At 36.8% G+C, this 17,146-nt stretch overlaps 2 protein-coding genes across 8 annotated transcripts; one reads left to right on the top strand and one right to left on the bottom strand.

The window, feature by feature from the left end:
* Positions 1 to 2,676: 2,676 nt before the first annotated feature.
* Positions 2,677 to 6,834, top strand: scoca (short coiled-coil protein a). Of its 6 annotated transcripts, none has more exons than XM_089132109.1 (5): positions 2,677 to 2,778; positions 3,047 to 3,134; positions 4,890 to 4,961; positions 5,050 to 5,130; positions 5,326 to 6,834. In XM_089132109.1, exons 2-5 carry the CDS (start codon positions 3,071 to 3,073, stop codon positions 5,466 to 5,468), a joined length of 360 nt encoding a protein of 119 aa, XP_088988235.1. In that variant the 5' UTR covers positions 2,677 to 2,778; positions 3,047 to 3,070; the 3' UTR covers positions 5,469 to 6,834. The 6 variants fall into 6 exon arrangements, with proteins under 6 accessions (XP_088988235.1, XP_039546447.1, XP_039546438.1 ...); XM_039690513.2 differs by lacking the exon at positions 2,677 to 2,778 and adding an exon at positions 2,816 to 2,925; XM_039690504.2 differs by lacking the exon at positions 2,677 to 2,778 and having other exon boundaries at positions 2,947 to 3,134.
* clgn (calmegin) lies at positions 6,702 to 17,017 on the bottom strand. Of its 2 annotated transcripts, none has more exons than XM_089132108.1 (15): positions 16,739 to 17,017; positions 16,154 to 16,333; positions 15,901 to 15,974; positions 15,511 to 15,569; positions 15,224 to 15,365; positions 15,039 to 15,120; positions 13,427 to 13,619; positions 13,082 to 13,271; positions 12,621 to 12,734; positions 10,756 to 10,912; positions 10,243 to 10,458; positions 10,023 to 10,139; positions 9,317 to 9,455; positions 9,094 to 9,203; positions 6,702 to 7,687 (listed from the first exon to the last, which is right to left on the bottom strand). In XM_089132108.1, exons 2-15 carry the CDS (start codon positions 16,331 to 16,333, stop codon positions 7,610 to 7,612), a joined length of 1,851 nt encoding a protein of 616 aa, XP_088988234.1. In that variant the 5' UTR covers positions 16,739 to 17,017; the 3' UTR covers positions 6,702 to 7,609. The 2 variants fall into 2 exon arrangements, with proteins under 2 accessions (XP_088988234.1, XP_039546428.2); XM_039690494.2 differs by having other exon boundaries at positions 16,846 to 17,017.
* Between the last annotated feature and the right edge of the window lie 129 nt (positions 17,018 to 17,146).

Below are 17,146 nucleotides of genomic sequence, written 5' to 3'. Positions count from 1 at the left end.
TCTGGGAATGTAAAAATACAGCAAGTCGAACGAGGAGAAGCAGCAGAGCTGGGAGAAAGAAAATAAAAAAGATGTTAAGATCCCCAAAAGGTTGCTGAATTTACCGGGATACGTTTAATAGGGAAACCAGGGACCGGTTTGTGAACAAAACCGGCACTTTTAACAGTTTGGATCCATTTGAAATTTCCAACAAACAGTGGGAACACAATAACTTAATCCGGACAAAGGAAAACTGCGCTCCAGCTGCTAGTTTAGTGACAGTTTAGTGCTAACAACCATTCACATGTGCACTCAAAACTCAAAACAAATGCGCAGACTGGGAGGAGCAGTCGCATGCAGTTCAACGTCACTACATAATCTTCCCGCCCCAAGCAAGCGGTCTGGGGCAAAAAAAGTTAATTAAAAGTAACCAGGAACAAATAGTTCCTGGTAATTGCGGTGGAAACGTGGCTTTTGTCCGGATTACTGTGTTTCCACTGTTTGCCGACTCTTTAATGGAAATTCCACATCCTTTTAGGGATTTTAACATCTTTTTTTATTTTCTTTATCCCAACTCTGCCCCTTCACCTCGTTCGACTTGTTGTATGTTTACATTCGCGAAACTGTCAACATGTCCGCCATGCCAAGCAATGACGTCATGACGCCCAGATATTTGTTCACTTTTTGGACGTCCCTCTAGCGGATTTTAGATGTATTGCAGTTTTCACACTTCTGGGTAGGCTTCATTTTTCAAATTAGAATGTTGCGCTTGGTATAGATGTGAATGACGCAAAGACGTGGTTGAATCTCCCACAGAAATCCACTGGAGTAAAAAAAACAAAAAAACAAAAAAAAACCTTTTTCCTGCTTTGAGTCGAACTAAGCCAAGCGGATAGTTTTGACAGCTGGCTGGTTATGTATTTTCTCAAAATGTATTTTGGATAATTTTTAACCCAAAAAACCTACAGACTACAGCTTTAATAATAGGCTAATAAAGATAAACTATATAACAAAATGTATAAAAACACAACAAAATTTCTAAAACTTTGTCTAAAATGAAATTCCAAAATATAATAATTAATAATTCAAAATATTATTTAATATAACTATAACTATAGTAAATGAATGACACTACAAAAACACTGCACAGTCATTCCCTACATGACATAAATGTTTTTACATTATGTTTAAGGCAATTCAATTTAAATAATTGAGTGAAAACATTACTTCAATTACAAACAGGTAAAGCGTACTTGCAACTAGTTTACTTTGGTACGGTTTGTAAGTAGACTGACATTATGTTTTCAAAGACACATGTTGGGCAAAATGTTTTGGGACTGGAGTGTACTAAACTTTCAAAGAGAAAGACATGAAATTCTTACGTTGCTCAAATATTGTTATGATAATTTCTATTTAGAGTTATAGCTATTTATCTTAGTCTGTGTGTGTGCCTATGTTTTGATTAGGCTTGTTATCTTGCATTAACTGTGTTTCTCTGCCATGTAATCACTATCTTGTAAATGCTCAGGCTTCCACGGATGTGTGAACATCCTGTCCAAAACCCCAACCCCGAAAATACACTGCTCCCTCTTGCAATAAAAAAAAGATTATTATATGAAAAAGCACCATTTTAGGCTTGAATAAGATTGGGGCACTTGCAGGAATGTCGTATTATTCAATTACTGTGCATATAATCAAAGGTGCAATCCAAACCACATGAGTTAGTTTTTGTATTCATAAAAATGATGCTGCAATCACTATAAAGGTCAGTCTATGGGAGTGATGTTGTGTATTAAATGGTGTTGCGATTACTAATACCAGTTTCAGCAATTACATGCTAGTATTTTTTTGTGAAACTGCAAATAGTACTTCTTGACCAAACTGATAATTTATTACAAAATAGATGTAAATTATGTTTATGCAATATAATCTATTTATTAATATTATTTAAAAGCCAAAATTGATACATATTAAAAATAAAATATGACTATAATTGAACAGACATAATTACAAACAAACATTTCACCAGTCTAGCTGTGATGCATTAGTATACGGATGCATGATTATGTTTATTTAGGCCTATTTATTCACAAGCATTATATCTGTTTTTCATGAGTACAGATGATGAAAAAACACAGTCAGTTCCTCCATGATTTTAATGACAGCCTTTAACCACTAGGAGCCACTTCACATACTTGTCAGCTGATTTTCAAAGCTTTTTGGGGGGGCAAAATACAGACTTTACCAACCCAGAAATGGTGGTTCTGCACAGATGATCCTGTCCAAGAAATAAAAATATTATAACATTTCATATTTTATTCCACACTACACTTTCATCCATGTTCCTGCCCTATTCTCTCAAATATATCTAGGAGATTTGTTAAACATTTATAAATTTAGCCTACAGAAAATATAGGTAGCAAACTTTTTTTCTACTGGCATATGTGAGTTTTGGTTTATACGTCTTTAATCTCATTTATTATAATATTATATATATATATATATATATATATATATATATATATATATATATATATATATATAAATATATATTAAATGAGTCATCATTTGAGTCATTTGAGCAATCACGAAGGGCGCACCTTTTTATTATAGCTTGAATTAATATTCTGGGCTTTTTACAACACCGATCAAAGTGCAAAACAACAAGGCAGTGCCATGTGGTTTTGTATGTGTGAGGACATCAGAAACTCACTTTAGTTAATGTGTCACACTATACTGTAGCACAAATGAAATAGGACCGATGGCACGGGAAAGTTAAAGGTGTATGCGCGCCATTGGGTGAGCAGTCTTCTCACAGTAATCTGAGAAAGTGAACGAGTGAACTTTGTATCTATCAGGCGTTGCCCGAAGTCTGCTTTAGCATTGTCACCTGAGTTACCACACAGGTCTGGTTAGTAACCGTGGTGATGGTGAATAATTGAGAGGGTATGACCAGACAAATACACAGTGTTTCAGGAAGAGAAAGAACTAGATAGAGAGTAATATGTCTTTCCAGAGACATTGAACTAAACTACTTAACTTATTTAATTGTTGTTGTTAATTTCAGACACATTTGCGCACACAGTAAGTTATGGAGGATGACGTAGATGAAGCGAATTGGACTTTTACTAACATTTCACTTGATGATGAAACAGGTAAGACTCCATGTCTTGTCTAAGAACTTTTGTGATGGATGTGAGATGAGAAATGGGCATGAAAAACTTTCAACTTATTGTTCATTCTGCATCATGCATTGTCTGTGGAAAGGTTATACAAGTCCACCCATGGCAAAAACATATCTTCATGTAAATCCATCTGTAATTAATTTCTGCAGTGACATCTATAATTACCCTTAAACCAATGCATACCACCAAACCTGTCAGTAAACCTTACCTGTATTCTATACCAATAGCAGCAAACGTGTTTTGCAATACAACATGAACACAATAAGTATTGTACCTTACAATTTATATTTCTGATGTAAGTATACAGGCCTATAGTGGTTAAAGACACTTATTATAAAGTGTGACCTGAATGATTTAACTTGTGTTTTTTTATGTCATAGAATATAAAGTATATTCTTGCAGCAGTATAATAACTCAGCGTCTAAATGCTTTCGTGCTGTGCAGCATGTAGTTTTCTTGTCCAAATACAGGAATGAATGGCTAGGCATTGTGTCAACACATGTCAGAAACCTCACTTGCTATAATGGGCAGTAAGTGTGTACTGTACAGTATGCATGTGATTGTGAATAAGGACTGTGCAGAGATGGGCTAACACATACAGTGAGCATGTGTGAATGAAGCTACTGTCAGAGCAGTAAGTAGAACAAAGGCTGCACATTTCAGATGACTCATAAGTGCTAATTTATGATGGTTCACCCAAAAAAAGAAAATTCTCAAAGAAAATCCTTCTCACTCGTCTCATGTTGTTCCAAACCTGTATATTTATTTTTTCTGTAACGCACAAGGAGATATTTCCACTTGCTTGTCCTTTTGTGACAACATGCACCGATTGCACATGATGTCAAACTGTATGGGGGTAAATTGTCATTTACCCCATACATACAGTCTGCCAATATATAGACTATTATAGATAGCAGTGGTTTTATTGTGTTGACTATTAAAAAATAGAGGGCAGTATGCAGTAAGTAGCATGCTGGCGTTGCACACTTTACAGAGAGCTTTGTCTCCCTCTGTCGGTATCTATGTAGTGAGTGAATGTGAAAGAAAAAAATAGAGAAGTGATGAGGTAACGGACGGTCTGGTCTTCTAGCTACCATTACCTTGACATCTGCTTTTGAGGCCTGAATTTTTTTTTTAATCATCTTTGAGTTTTAGTCTTATATCAGGTAGGACTGTGTGAATATTTAGCTACTTCGTGGCTTTACTGTTTCATGCTAATTTCGATTCAGCGTATATTATTTCCTAAAGGCATTTTTTCTGTGACTAATTATTTCAAATGTATTGTTATCGGTGCCTTTTAAAGCTTTTTTGTCTCACGACTCTTTTAGCACTCCAGAGTGCAGCGGCCTGTAACGTTAATGCATGAGAACGAGTGGAGACTGAGTTTTGGACATAGCATAAGTTAAAACTTTATAAAGCCAGAGTAATATGTTATGTCTCGAGTACTAATAGCGATATAACTATACTTTAAACGTGATATGTTAATTACAGTGATCTTAGCTTTCTGTGAACTATATTTATTCATGTCAGGCGATGGATTGTTTTGTTAGCCAAAAGCTAACGTTAACTTAGCCTTTTGATGCGCTGGGACTTTGACACGGCTAAGTTTGCATTATTCGCGAGGTACTTCGACGAATATCATGACATTACTATAGAACATGTCCAAAACTATTAGCACATTTTTTATTTGTTTACTTTATTTCACATTGATAAAATCTCTTACAGCTGACGGAGAACAAACAGTGCTGCGCTTCAGACCAGAGGAAGAGTACAGCAACATGAACTGCGAGATTGATGGTAAATATCAATGAATTATAATGAATTTTTATATTGTGTTGTTAAAATGCATGTTTTTATAGTTTCAGATGTTTGTGTATCTTTTCAGGAGATATGGAGAACCAGGTTGAGCAGGAGGAGAAGTCGAGACTCATAAACCAAGTGCTGGAGCTTCAACACACACTTGAAGGTATAAAAGCACATTCGTTTTAATGCATCTAGTCCTAATAGTTTCTTGTCATTGTTTTGTTTTATTATTCAACATACACCCTTCATGTTGCTGTTTTTTCCTCTAACCAGACTCAACTGACCACCCAGGCACTCTTAATGGCTGCCAGTTAAAGCTAAGTGATGCACTCTAATGCTTTCTGTCTGTCTTCATTAGATCTCTCCGCGCGTGTGGATGCTGTAAAAGAGGAGAACCTTAAACTCAAATCAGAGAACCAGGTTCTCGGGCAGTACATAGAGAATCTCATGTCCGCCTCCAGCGTGTTTCAGACTACGGACACCAAAAGCAAACGAAAATAAGTGACCGTGCGGATCACGTCAGCTTTATCCACACCATTCAAACTACTAGCCTGTACAAAAGCTGCTGTTTGTTTTGTATTTATTTTGTTGTAATATCATACTGAGGCATCTTTCAGCATGGATTTGCTAATACTTGAATGGACTGAGCTGCTGCCTCTCTGTCAGCTAACTGTGTTACAAGACCTAAAAGGATGCATGTTGCAGTTAGTGAACAGATAAGTGCTGATGTGGTGTAATAGCACCACTTCTGTATAATTCACTTAGTACATAACCAATCTCAGACCCTCTCATTGACTTCACCTTTTTAAGTACTAGAAAGCCAAAGTCTGGTGTTATTGAGTTCTTTCGAAAAGATTTGAGCCGTTTTAGCTTTTCACTACTAACATTTACATTTAAAATGCATTATGTTAATGTGAGTTCAAAGCAAGCACAGACTGTACACTGATATGTTCCATTGAAAGCGCATGTCCATAACTCAAAACTAAATTGCACGATTTAAAAGGCTAACAATGAATATCCAAAAGAATCCTCCCTCACTTAGTGTATCTTTTTGTTGAACCAAGGTCTACATTCCCGATAATTTCCATGGCAGTTGCTCAGCTGGCAGGGAAAATATGCAATTTGAATTCTGCCATATATAAAACGTGGTCCCTTATCCATATTTAAGTACTTTTAAAATTAAGAGTAATTCCATTTGTAAGAGACCTTGAGACACTGAATTGCATGGCTTTATCTTAAAAGATCTGACTAGTGCACAAACCCGACATCTTTTGTGTAGGATCATAGACCAGTGTTAAAAACGGCAGCATTGTGTTGTAGAGTTCGCTTTTCATGGTCACACGTCCTTTGGATCAACTTAAAATGGATGAAATAGATGGATTTGAGCTTTTACTGCTTTCAAAGATTGAAGTGAGGTTGCTGAGTGATATTGATCCGATTGCTCCAAAGCGTCTGCTTGAGCGACATTTATGAACCTGGATGCTCTGCTCTTTGCTCAGAGTTTGTTGATGCGAAATTGTACTTCATATGAATTATTGACATTACACTGAAGGACCTGCCACAACACTAATACTCTGTTCAGTATTTCTTTTGTGAAAAATTTCATTTATGTAATTTATACCTGCCTTTTCTGAAAGTGTACATTTTATTTTGTAACAATTATGCCTTTAATAAAATAATTTGCCTTTGCACATATGAGTAAACTGTTCCTGGTTGAAGTCACGTTCACAGAGGTTTATAGTAAATATTTATTTCCAAGAGCAATGAACAGTTCGCAAACATGTAAACAAAAGGCTGTCCTCGTAAGGCTCAACACACAACCTAAAAAAAGCAGAAAAACAAAACTGTTCATCACTTGAAAAACAACCTGTTTGTTTCCAAAGCTCTATGGTTTCATAGATGGCGGTCAGTCTGATGTCAGTGGGAGTGTTTTCAGTGTGCTTACGACTGACTCTGCGGTTAGAGTGTCAGTGATGGAAAAAAACTGTGCGTGACGACTTTCTTTGATGGTGAAAAAGCAATACTGATCTGCGTTCCTAGCACTCCGCTGACCAAGATGTTTGGTGGAGATGGCCCCTGGTCTCACGGAGCTCTTTTTCCACAGCTAATAACACAGTGGAATGCGATATTAAAATGTTCTATGCGTAAATTGCATCAATTTTCAAACAAGACACAAAAAATAAATACGGTCAGAGCGATTTGATTCTGTTAAAAAGCTCATAACTTAAACTCACAAAAGAACTGACCCCTTTTTAATAACTTAAACTGAAATGTTGAGGTGATCATAGACTAGTTAATCTCTCTAAAATATCCATTGAATTCCCTTCACAGTATTCAGACTTTCATCACTAGTAGGGAAACACTGGCCCAGTAAAACTTCTTGAACTCTAATCTAAAAAGAGAAAATAGGAAAAAAAACGTGGAGATAAAACTCAGCAGGTCTGACTTTAGTATCGAAATCCAAATCCAGATAAGAACTAAGCGGAAGACTGAAAGAGGGGAGGCGAGGTTTAGTCGGATGAAGGATGACCTCTTCGGGAAAGCGGCTAGGTTTGCCGTTTTTTGCATGCTAAAGGGCATACGCCGAAAGCATGCAGCAAAAAGAGGCAAAGGACTGAGAGAAGGGAGGAAGAAATGATTCTTCAGTCCTTCCGTACTCTTCTCTTTCTCACAGCTTTAGGTTCTCCTGAGCCCTGAATTTCCTCATTGGCGTCCTTCATCTGCAAAAGACCAAAAATGGTCAGTAACAACAATCGGTGGATCTAGATTATCAGTACAAACCGATATAAAAACAAAAACAAAATGATTATTGATATTAAAGCTGCAATCGGCAGTCAAGATGGCTCTTGCAGTTAAAGGGGTGATGAACGGAGAAATGACATTTTCCTTGAGCTTTTGACATCTAAGAGGTCATCATATAAAATGAATATCCTGTAAGTTTCAGAACTGAAAATGTCCTTGTTAGTCCAATAAAAGCTTTTATTGACACCAGCCTCAGCAAACGACTCGTTTTTCAAAGTGGGGAACTATGACGTCAAAGAGGATAAAACACCACCCCCGCAGAAGAAGATCAACGCCTACTTCAACACGGCCGGTTTAGCCCCGCCCACCGATTCGTGCATTACACGCATAGCTAAATAATATAAGCCTACCTCGTGATGACAAACCGGATCGAGCTACCGAGCAATACAAAATATTGTGCAGTGCCTGGTTGTGGAAGAAGACAGTGGCTGCATATGCTTCCTCTGGATTCCAATAGGACTGCATGGATAAACTTTACTTTTAATGACGTTACAGCTGATGAGGTAAAACATTGTCCGTCTGTTTGCTTCATTTCACTGATTGTTTTTTAAACAAGACATGATTTGCAGTAGGGCTGTTGGAACGAATTCCGAAATTCGAATATAATTCGAATATTTAAAAAATCAATACTATTCGAATGCTGAAGTTACTATTCGAATATTACTTTTATATATATATTTAAAAAACATATATATGCAATATCGTCTTTCTCGCGGCTTACACGCATGTGAAAATGAAATGCTTTTGTTTCGTCTAATGAACAATAAAGTTTTTGAATCAATTGTGCACGTTATCCAAGCTGTAGGCTATCATCGGGGTTTCCCCTATGGGTTTCCCATACAGACAACCTAAGCCTCCCGGAAGTTACGGGAGTCTCCCGCATATTGATAGAGTCTCCCTGATGCCCACAAATTAGTTAAAATCTCCCGGAATCTAGAGCGAGATAGAACATACTTATATAACTTCCATTATATGACTGACAGACAACAACGGTTTGACCTAAAAATATCAAAATTTAAAATACTGTGGAAACAAAGACACCTACATCTTGGATGCCCTTGAGGTAAGCTAAAACATATCAACAATTAATTTCAAAGTAAACTATCCCTAAGGTAATTTCCGATGATTGACATCACAGAGTTTACTGGTATTTTGGTACTAATGTGTGAATGGTCTCTTCCCAGTAAAAAGAACGCTGTTGCTAGTATCAACTGGACATTTTCATAGGACCCTACTCTGTTTGTCTAAATGGGCGGAGTAATTGACTTCATGTTGATCAAAAGTCTGGCTACAGAAGACTAAAAGCCAATGCAAACTTGCTTACTTCATCCTCTGAGGCTGAGCCATTTGGCTTATCGGCCTCTTCCTCCTCTTCATCTGTATCTCCTCCATCTTCTCCAATGTCCTTCTCCATCCTGTCCTCATTCTTATCCACTGGTAAGGGAATATATATATATATATATATATATAAAAGAAAATTATGAATAACAGCTGTCAGCTACACTGGACAGTAACTTAAATGGGAAGAAAGGATTCATTTTACAAACCATTAGCTTCATCTGCTTTAGCTTCATCTTCATCTTTCTCCTCCTCTTTTTCCTCCTCCTCCTCCTCCTCATCGTCTTCTACCTCCTCTGGTTCTGCTTTGGGCTGATCGATTTTTTTGTATACATAGTCATCTGACTTCTGCAATACACATATAAACATGCAAGTTAAGAATATTCAAGAAGCAGTTGTCCAAGTCCACTTCACCATGAAAGGCACTATCACACTGAAGGAGATATCTGTCATCACAGATATCTGTTCATATTGGTGACAAACCTGAATGCTTCAGGGCAGGCCACTGATTCCCTGTTGCTATGCTACCAATGATAAATACTCATTAAGAGGATTTTGTGCTTGCAAGCTAATCCTAAACATCTTAATCTTTAGCAACATAAAAATTGAGTTATAACAATTCAACATAGTAAACCAGATTAATCAGCTGTATTGTTTGTTTCAAGTGTACCGTTTATGTGGATCTCGTCACATAGCAAACACACAACAAATACAGGATTTGAACCAAGTTTCTCAAAATGACCTATACTTGAAGTACCTTTTTTCTAAAGCTTTGTTTATATACATATTTCCATTCCATGAGAGTAGATGTTAAAAACTTAATTCTGATTTGTACTCAGCTGTATAGCTGTGCCTGCTACATCAAGTGTTTCCTTTTGCATTCAATGGGATCTCCTCTATGGGATCAGGCCTTACCTTTGGCCAACAGAAGAGCACAGCCAGTCCAATAGGCAAACCAACGGTAAGGATGTAAACCACCCACAGCCAGGGCCTCTCTTCTGCAGCCAGTGCCAACTGACTCAACACTCCAGGCTACGACAGAAAAAAAACAGTCAACACAGTGAGCATGTCAACCAAACTAAAGCCCGATGAGAAATAATTACCAGAGCAAAGTTTATGTAAGACAGAGGCATACCTCATTGGCACTAGCCACCAGTTTTTTGAGTCCCCAGCTGTCTGCAGCCCAGCGGTCCGCCACTTCCTTCTCGGCGGTAACAATGAAATTGTCAAAGTAAATGTCAGAGGTCATAGACCACAGCTCCAGACCAACAGCTCTGAATGGTTCCATCCTAAACGGGTGAAGATCCTCAAAGTAATCAGGGTTTGCAACTTTCCGTGGACTCCACACACCCTGTTAACAAATACACAAAGTCGTTGAAAATAATAATAAAAAAAGTTCAGTGGTCATAGCGCGCAACAGTGAACACCCACTTAGTGTACAGCTTAGGGGAAATAATTAATAATATATATATATATATATATATATATATATATATATATATATATATAATAGTAATTAATTAGTAAGCAGTAATATGCAATAGTTTTAACCTAATTTTCAAGACAGGCCTTGCGTCACATTTGCTTGTACTAAATACAATCTGGGAGCTTCAGCAACATTACATTTCCAGACTCCAGATGTTAGTACCTGGTAGTTAGGGTTGTCTATGAGTGGAGCTCTCCATTTGCCCTTATACTGAGGATTATTAACCATGGGTGGCTTCCATTCACCACATCCAAGAGCAGCTGTACATGCTGGATTTGGCACCTGAGGAGCCTCCCATTCTCCATCCATTTCCTCATCCCTGAGAGAGAGAGGCGTGAACAGAATAATGCTGACAAGGTTCTATAAGGTAGATACAGTTAAAATGACAGCATTGCGTATTGCATAGTGTAATACTGCTACAAATGATCTATCGGACAAAGGGAGCATTTTTTGTATAATAAAATGTGTGAAATATTTGTCTAATAACAATGTACTTAGGTGACACACAACACCAATACGGCAAGATAGTCTAAGACCGCTTGTCAATGACAATGTTTTAATTTTAACGGTCAAAGAATCGAAGATAAAGCGCATGTAGCCAAGTGTCATATTTGACAACTGTTACAATAGAAATGTTAAACAACTTCTCAACATTGTCAAAATTGTCCAAAAAAGTCATTTTCAGTATGTTTGGCACAAGATTAAGAATGAATGTGTGCACATTGAAAATGTTCATATTGTTAATTTTGTAAATAATTCACTTGTCTAAAAAAAGATTCATAAAACTCAAATTGGATGTTACCGTCCTCAGACTTGCACTAGAACATGGAAAAACTTGTGGCTTTGACTCAAGTGTGTTTATAGGTTGTGGTTAGGACAGTCATTTAGCCTATTAAAATAAATACATCACTTGCAAATAGTTCAAAATCATTACTTTACAGTAAATTATAGTTCTTTAACTATTTTTTTTCATCTATTTCTTTATTCCTTTAATTATATCCTTTTGACAAGAAACTTTACTTTATAGAGGCAGAACATGAATTTCATCGCAGCATTTCAAGTTTTAAAAGTAAAAGAGTGAGGTAAAATGTAAGTATATAGCTAAACAACATTCAGCTTTTTAAATTAAAAATAATGTAATGTAAGTTGAAAATGAATATGACAACAAATTGTAACAAATTAAAAAAAAAACATTGTAAATGTCCATTTTGTGAAAATTCACTTGTCTAATAAAAACATAAATGTGTTGGGGAGTTATGGTAAAATGTGTGCCATTGACTTAAATGTGGTTATATGATGTGGTTTAGCCTATTAAAGTGCCCCTATCATGCTATGTTAAAGGTCCTTAATTTTGTTTCTTCTACAATAGATTGACATGCATTAAAGCAAAGGTAAAAAAACAACAACACAATTTTGTCTCATAATATACATTGCATATCACCTCACTTCTCAAAGAGTCTGAAAATGGTTAGTTCGAAGAACGAGTCTCCCTAAACCGTGTAAAAAGCGTAATGGGGACTTTAAACGTAAAATATTTTTACATTACAAATTATTTTACAAATACATTAAAATAAATTCTAGTTCTTTAATTTTTTTTTTTTAATTACCCTCTTTTTGACAAGAAACACTAAAGTTTGTTTTAGTCCATATAGATATCCCATGTCTGGTCTGTGCTCAAAACGTTGAAGGGATAATCCACCCAAAAATGTTCTGTCACCATTTACAATGACAATTTCAATATTTTAGTATCCCTTTAAAGTAAAGTTTCCCTATATTCTGTCAGTAATTACTCACCCTCATGTTTTTTCCAACCCTTTAAGACTTTCGTTCATCTTCGGAACACAAATTAAGATATTTTATATTAAATCTGAGAGCTGAATCACTCCTCCATAGGCTTCTCGAACAATTAGTCGCACCAGCAGGAAAAAAGGTTGCAAAATGTCTGGAGCCCTACTTACTATGAAGCTCCTCATTGACACTGAGCACTGACACATCCACTGGATTAAACAAAATACTTTTGTTCTCACCAGTCCTCAGGCTTTTCTGCAGTGGGGTCAGACACAAACTCTGGCTCATCATCCAGCCAACTATCAGGCTTCACTGCATCAGGATCAGGCACCTTAGCAGGGGCATCCTCATCCCTAGATCGAGAGATGGATAAATACAAAAAAAAAAATAAAAATAAAGAGTCTTGACATACTACTGCTGCTATTCTCTTGACACAATCATAAGTTCATGTGGTTCATCATATCAGTGCCTTGTTTGTTACAATTTACTATAAATTTAAATAAAAACGGTGAAAATAGTCTATAGAAGAATAGAAGAGTAGAAGAATGTGCTGTTAAGTTAACACTAAGTACGTAAGTGGCTTTGGCAAAAAATAATCATGTAAAACAACAACAACAAAAAAAACCCCACAAGATTTAAAAAAAAAACATGCCAAAGACATTCTTTGCATTTGACTTAGCTACATATTCATATATCTCACCATTCATCAGGTTTGACTGCTTCCGGGTCTGGGATTTTGGCTCTCTCATCCCAGTCCTCTGGCTTGGAGTCTTTGGGATCGTCAATCTCTTTTGGTGGGTTCACAGGTGGAACGACATCTGTCAACATGTTTCCCTTGCTAACACTGGACTGGTCAATAAAGATCTCATAGCTATTGTCTGGATTTAAAACTGAGAAGAGGAAAAGAGGAGAGCAAAAATCATTACTAAATTGATTCATTAAATCATTTATTATATCCATATAATAGTAAAACATATTTTTAAAAGGTTGTGAGAGCTTTCACAATGAATCTTATCATTACAAGAACACAAGTGTGTGTACGCACCAAGTGTGTAGAGGTGAGTTTTTTTATCAGTATAGATCTTTTTCAGATCGACGTCGGGCCGTTTGGCATGTTTTTCTTCTACATCTCCATTAAGGGGGTTTTTATGTCTGAAGATGAAGTGGAGTTTGTAGTCCTCTCCACATTTGTCTGGCCCGAACATGATGCTGTACGGTGTCCGGTCATGAAACTGCTCCTGAGAGACAAAAGACGCATTCATCACTCTTAAAATATAGTGTTTTACATTGTAATATTCCTTAATAGCATATTAGAATCCAGTGTCTTACATTTCAATTTCTGGCAAAATGTATATTTAATGACAATACAAGGGCACGTTTTTTTTAGGGTGTGTTTTCACACTTGTAATTTGGTTCACTTCACTACAGAAATTTAGTCCTGGTTCGCTTAGTGTTCACACGGTCATCTTTTAGATCGAACATATTTTTTTTTTTTACATGTGATGGTATTTTGACCAGCTGAGAACTCATGAATAGCTTATAAAATGTGTAGAGAAGTCAAAACAGTGGCAGGAATCCCTACATAACACACAAACGATCTGTTGCAAGGAGACTGCGTTTCCGATGCCTGCACCAAACTGCGATGGGCAACATTGTGACTATGTATGCTTGAGGGATGCTTTTGCATTCCATACACGACGTGGCATCACGTCCTGTTTTTGATTCGTTTAGAAGTCCTGGGTCTGTATTGCGTTCATATTTTATCCGACCTGCACCAGAGTTCTTTTGTTTGGTGCGCACCAGGGTTTAGATAACAGCGTTCTCATTTAGCAAAGACCCATCTTTTTTGTGTGTGTCCCTTTAAATGCGGATGAGCTGCTGCTACCAGCACAGAGGGCGGGATTTCAAGAGCTTGTGTGTTAGCAGCTCCGACCACCTCACGCAGACACACGCTAAAATGTCAGAAACTGTTTTACCTTATATGTTAAAACGGAGTCAGACAAAGATGGAGATCCTCAAGAAGAAGTGACAAAATGTAGAATGCAACAGAACGTCTCTGAATGGTTAGTTGATGAATTTATGTTTCTGATGTGGAGTTAACTATCTTTAATTAGCATACTCTGTCATGATAATCTATAAAATCGCTCGTATAGGAACTGCTGTGAGATGCATACAGAGTGACATACTATTGCATGTGAAAAGATTGATGCTACAGTTTGTGCAAACTCACAAATGTGCTCTTGTACAACAACTCCTCTTTTCAAAATGGACTGCATGTTTTCTGGGGTTGGGTTTATGTAAATTTTAGGGTTGGTGATGTCACTAACCCATGAGGAATGTCGTGTAGTCCCTACCAGCTGTTTGTTGTAGTCCTTAAAAAACAATTTCTTTAAAAGCAAATAGCTTACTTAGCTTTGAACTGTGAGCGTTGTAACTTTGCAAATGTTGTTTATGCTCAAACAGCAACATTACACACTAACTAAAGTTAGAAAAGTGAAATCATAATCAACCACCGCTTTAATTTGTGTTCCAAAGATGAACAAAAGTCGTACGGGATTGGAACAACATGAGGGTGAGTAATTACTGATAGAATTTTAATTATTGGATGAATTATCCCTTTAATTTATTCCAAACATATAAGGAGTCAATGAACATACCAGGTCTAAGTCTTCTGAGTCTGATAATAGCTTGATGTAAGCGCCACCACAGTCAATCCCATCCTGAAAATTGACCTCATACCTGCATAGATCGGATTTTGTTAGAATGCACATGCTTTATTTTACGTATCATAGAAATCCAATATTATGTGAGAAGTCAAGTTGCAAGTAAGAAAAGCACTCACTGGACAATGAGGGGCTTGTCTTCAAACACGAAGGGTTTGTTAAGCTGAGCCGCGATAGCATGATGCTTAGCACGAGATTTTAGCACCAAGCCCAAATCACCAGGTACCTTGTTTTCCTTAAGGGGCTCAACCACCCATTTACCTACAGGCATAAGAGACAAAATAATTTAGCAGATGATTTTTTTAAATAGGGTTAATGATAAACTATATTATCAGAATTATTCATTAATACAAAATAATAAAGAGCGGCACTCAAAATCACAAATCCTCTCAGCTGGAACACTAACCATCATATTTCGCAATATCTTCATCAGCATCCTCCTTCATTGTTTTAGACACCTGCCAACTGCAGAAAATAATAAACCATGAAAAAGCTAACAAATAATTAAGCAATAAGTAACATGAGGCCATGATATTTGCATGGAGATGATTGATTTTGTGGATTTTTTATCATTATACCGTCGTTTTGACAGTCTGTGGAGTGCAGAATTAGCTATCAATATTTTTAGTCGGTTCGCCCACAGCATAGCTGTACATTTTAAATGTAAATGTTGTCAACATTTGTGAGTATTGTAAATAAAGATGATTTCAAAGCAAACGCACATGGATTACAAGCCAATAAACGGTCATTTTGATTCCATTCTTTGTGCAAGATCAACTTGATAAGCGTCACAAACCTGCCCAAAGATCCATCATCAAATGTCTCAGTAAAGAACACATCTCCTGTTGGAACTGGGGTCTTGTAAGTTACCTGTGCAATTAATATAATGAGTTTTTACAAATAACTTGAAGAAAATTAGCCCTAGCAATTTAGTGCAAATCAGTGATAACTGTTCTCATACAATTTTTTTTTATATACATTTTCTTAGGTGAGCAATGTCCATTATGACATGCATATATTTTTTTTTATTTAGTGGTATGATATCTTACCTGAAAAGACACATTGGCGTCTACTTCAATGCTTTCACCACTGTCTGTCTCCACGTCCACGTCCACATCTCCATCTTCCACTTGAGCCTCCTCTTCATCCTCTAGGTCTTCTTCCTGGGCCCATGTTACCATGGAGATGGAGAGCAACAAGAGACACGTCCAGCCCCACCGCAACTTCATCTACAAAACATGCAAATTAGAGCATGACCAACAGAAAACAAATAAATAATAATTATAAAAAAACAACTTATTTTTTCCCTTTGGCGCGGAGCCTGTGATTCCGTGACACTTTGACCCCGATATTGATCAACACATCTGCCATAGAAAGAGCTATTTTTCCCCCCACAATATTTAATGCAAGTTAAGACTTCACTTTTTGTAACAAGATAGAATAAAAAACGAGTAAGTTAAGATAAACAGGTAATCTTTAAAATAATTCAATGGCATATTTTATACATTTAATTTCGACCATCTCCCGCGCTTTGATGTTATGGAATTCTCAGGTTTAATATTGATATTATTTATTATTTATTTCATTTTATTTATAACAATATTATAATAACGTGCTCTGGCTAGCTGCAGTACCGTTAGCTGGGTGATGACGATGATGATGATGATGATGACGATGAAGAAGGTGATGATGCCTGTCTGCGTTAGTAGTGTTTGGCAGAAAAATGTATTTTTTCACTCACCTCCTCCAGCTGAATTAATATTGGCAATGTGTCGGATAACTGTAGCTCAAGCGGATGGGTTTGTCATCCAGTATTTCGGCGCGAAGAATCCGCTATGAATGAGAGCGATAGCCAGTGTTATCAGAAGCGCAGGACACCACTGACAACCGCCCCTCTGCGATAAAAAAAACCCTTCCGCAAAACCTATCAAAATAAAAGTCCCATACCTTCATTTGCCTCTGCACGGTTTGATAAATCTTCTTTCACATCTCACGCCAAAATAAAAGCTCCGTTATTTTTCCAGTCATTTATGTTATACCTA

Source organism: Pimephales promelas, chromosome 6 (assembly GCF_988280905.1).
Source record: "Pimephales promelas chromosome 6, fPimPro1.hap1.1, whole genome shotgun sequence".
NCBI classification, from domain to species: Eukaryota; Metazoa; Chordata; class Actinopteri; order Cypriniformes; family Leuciscidae; genus Pimephales; species Pimephales promelas.
The sequence above is the reverse complement of the archived record's forward strand: the minus strand, read 5'-3'. Positions and strand labels throughout refer to the sequence as shown.

Bases quoted from the DNA above. Each gene is read 5' to 3' on its own strand.
- clgn (XM_089132108.1), bottom strand. From the start codon at position 16,333: ATGAAGTTGCGGTGGGGCTGGACGTGTCTCTTGTTGCTCTCCATCTCC. The intron at 15,975-16,153 runs GTAAGATATCAT...TTAATTGCACAG, and splicing joins ACGCCAATGTGTCTTTTCAG to GTAACTTACAAGACCCCAGT. The intron at 7,688-9,093 runs GTAAGCAAGTTT...GGTCTTTTGCAG, and splicing joins GCTCAGCCTCAGAGGATGAA to ATGAAGGACGCCAATGAGGA.
- scoca (XM_089132109.1), top strand. From the start codon at position 3,071: ATGGAGGATGACGTAGATGAAGCGAATTGGACTTTTACTAACATTTCA. The intron at 3,135-4,889 runs GTAAGACTCCAT...AATCTCTTACAG, and splicing joins TTCACTTGATGATGAAACAG to CTGACGGAGAACAAACAGTG. The intron at 5,131-5,325 runs GTATAAAAGCAC...TGTCTTCATTAG, and splicing joins GCTTCAACACACACTTGAAG to ATCTCTCCGCGCGTGTGGAT.